Here is an 805-nt window from a genome sequence, read left to right on the forward strand (position 1 = left end):
TGGCTTAATATCAATCACATCTTCAGAAGGCGCTGGCTCCCTCAGAGGTTTCACTGTTGACATCAGTTGGGTTGCCGCTCCATCATCATAAGTCTGTCTCATGTTACTTGTTTTCTGCTCTTGTGAACTTGTAGCAACCCTGGAATCTCTTTTCTCAGGTCTAGTGCTCGAAACAGCAAAGGGAGGCACTGTAGCTTCACGCCTTCTCTCATCTTCCCGACTGAAACTGCTCTTGGTTGAAGGCACACTATTATCAAAGATATTGGTATCAGAAGACTTTAGACTAGAGGGTTCAGTTGTAACAGAGTGAAGTTTATCTAATACACCATGAAGCCATACGGTGAAGCGAATTGTGTTTTCTAGAAACAGGGACAGCTCCTCTGTCACTTGGTCCTGACTTTTCTTGTTGGCCACCATCACTATAATGTAATCAGGAAGTTCTTCATCCACATAAGTGCCCAGTTCTTGCAATTTCCCTTTAATGGCACTCTGGATCTTGCGGCTGATCTCCGCGCCATCTCCATGGCTCCGCGGCGGCCAGGCCAGCGGACTCCACACTGCGCAGCTTCTCGCTCACCTGGAGCCCACCCGGGCTCCCGCTCAGCAGCCACCACCGCTCCACCTCCGGCCCCGCCGCCCAGGGCTGATAATATGAAATTAACAATCGTAATTATCTGGCATATGGTTGTTATATTGCATATTTTATCTGCAGAGCAGCTCAGATTACAAGAAATAGGTATAGAAGATTGAGCAACTGATATAAGCACAAGCCGTTTTCTTCGATGAATTAAAAGAAATTAGTAGC

At 47.0% G+C, this 805-nt stretch overlaps 1 protein-coding gene across 1 annotated transcript in view; it reads right to left on the reverse strand.

The window, feature by feature from the left end:
• The window catches only part of LOC101578321 (zinc finger CCCH domain-containing protein 14-like), a 5,015-nt gene extending 4,571 nt beyond the window's left edge, over positions 1 to 444 (reverse strand). Inside the window, exon 1 of the mRNA XM_012517291.1 lies at positions 5 to 444. Coding sequence (XP_012372745.1) covers positions 5 to 417 — 413 coding nt within the window. The 5' untranslated portion in view covers positions 418 to 444. The remainder of the gene's footprint in view (positions 1 to 4) is intronic.
• Between the last annotated feature and the right edge of the window lie 361 nt (positions 445 to 805).

The sequence above is a fragment of the Octodon degus genome, unplaced genomic scaffold (genome assembly GCF_000260255.1).
Source record: "Octodon degus isolate 3935 unplaced genomic scaffold, OctDeg1.0 scaffold00162, whole genome shotgun sequence".
Classification (NCBI taxonomy): Eukaryota; Metazoa; Chordata; class Mammalia; order Rodentia; family Octodontidae; genus Octodon; species Octodon degus.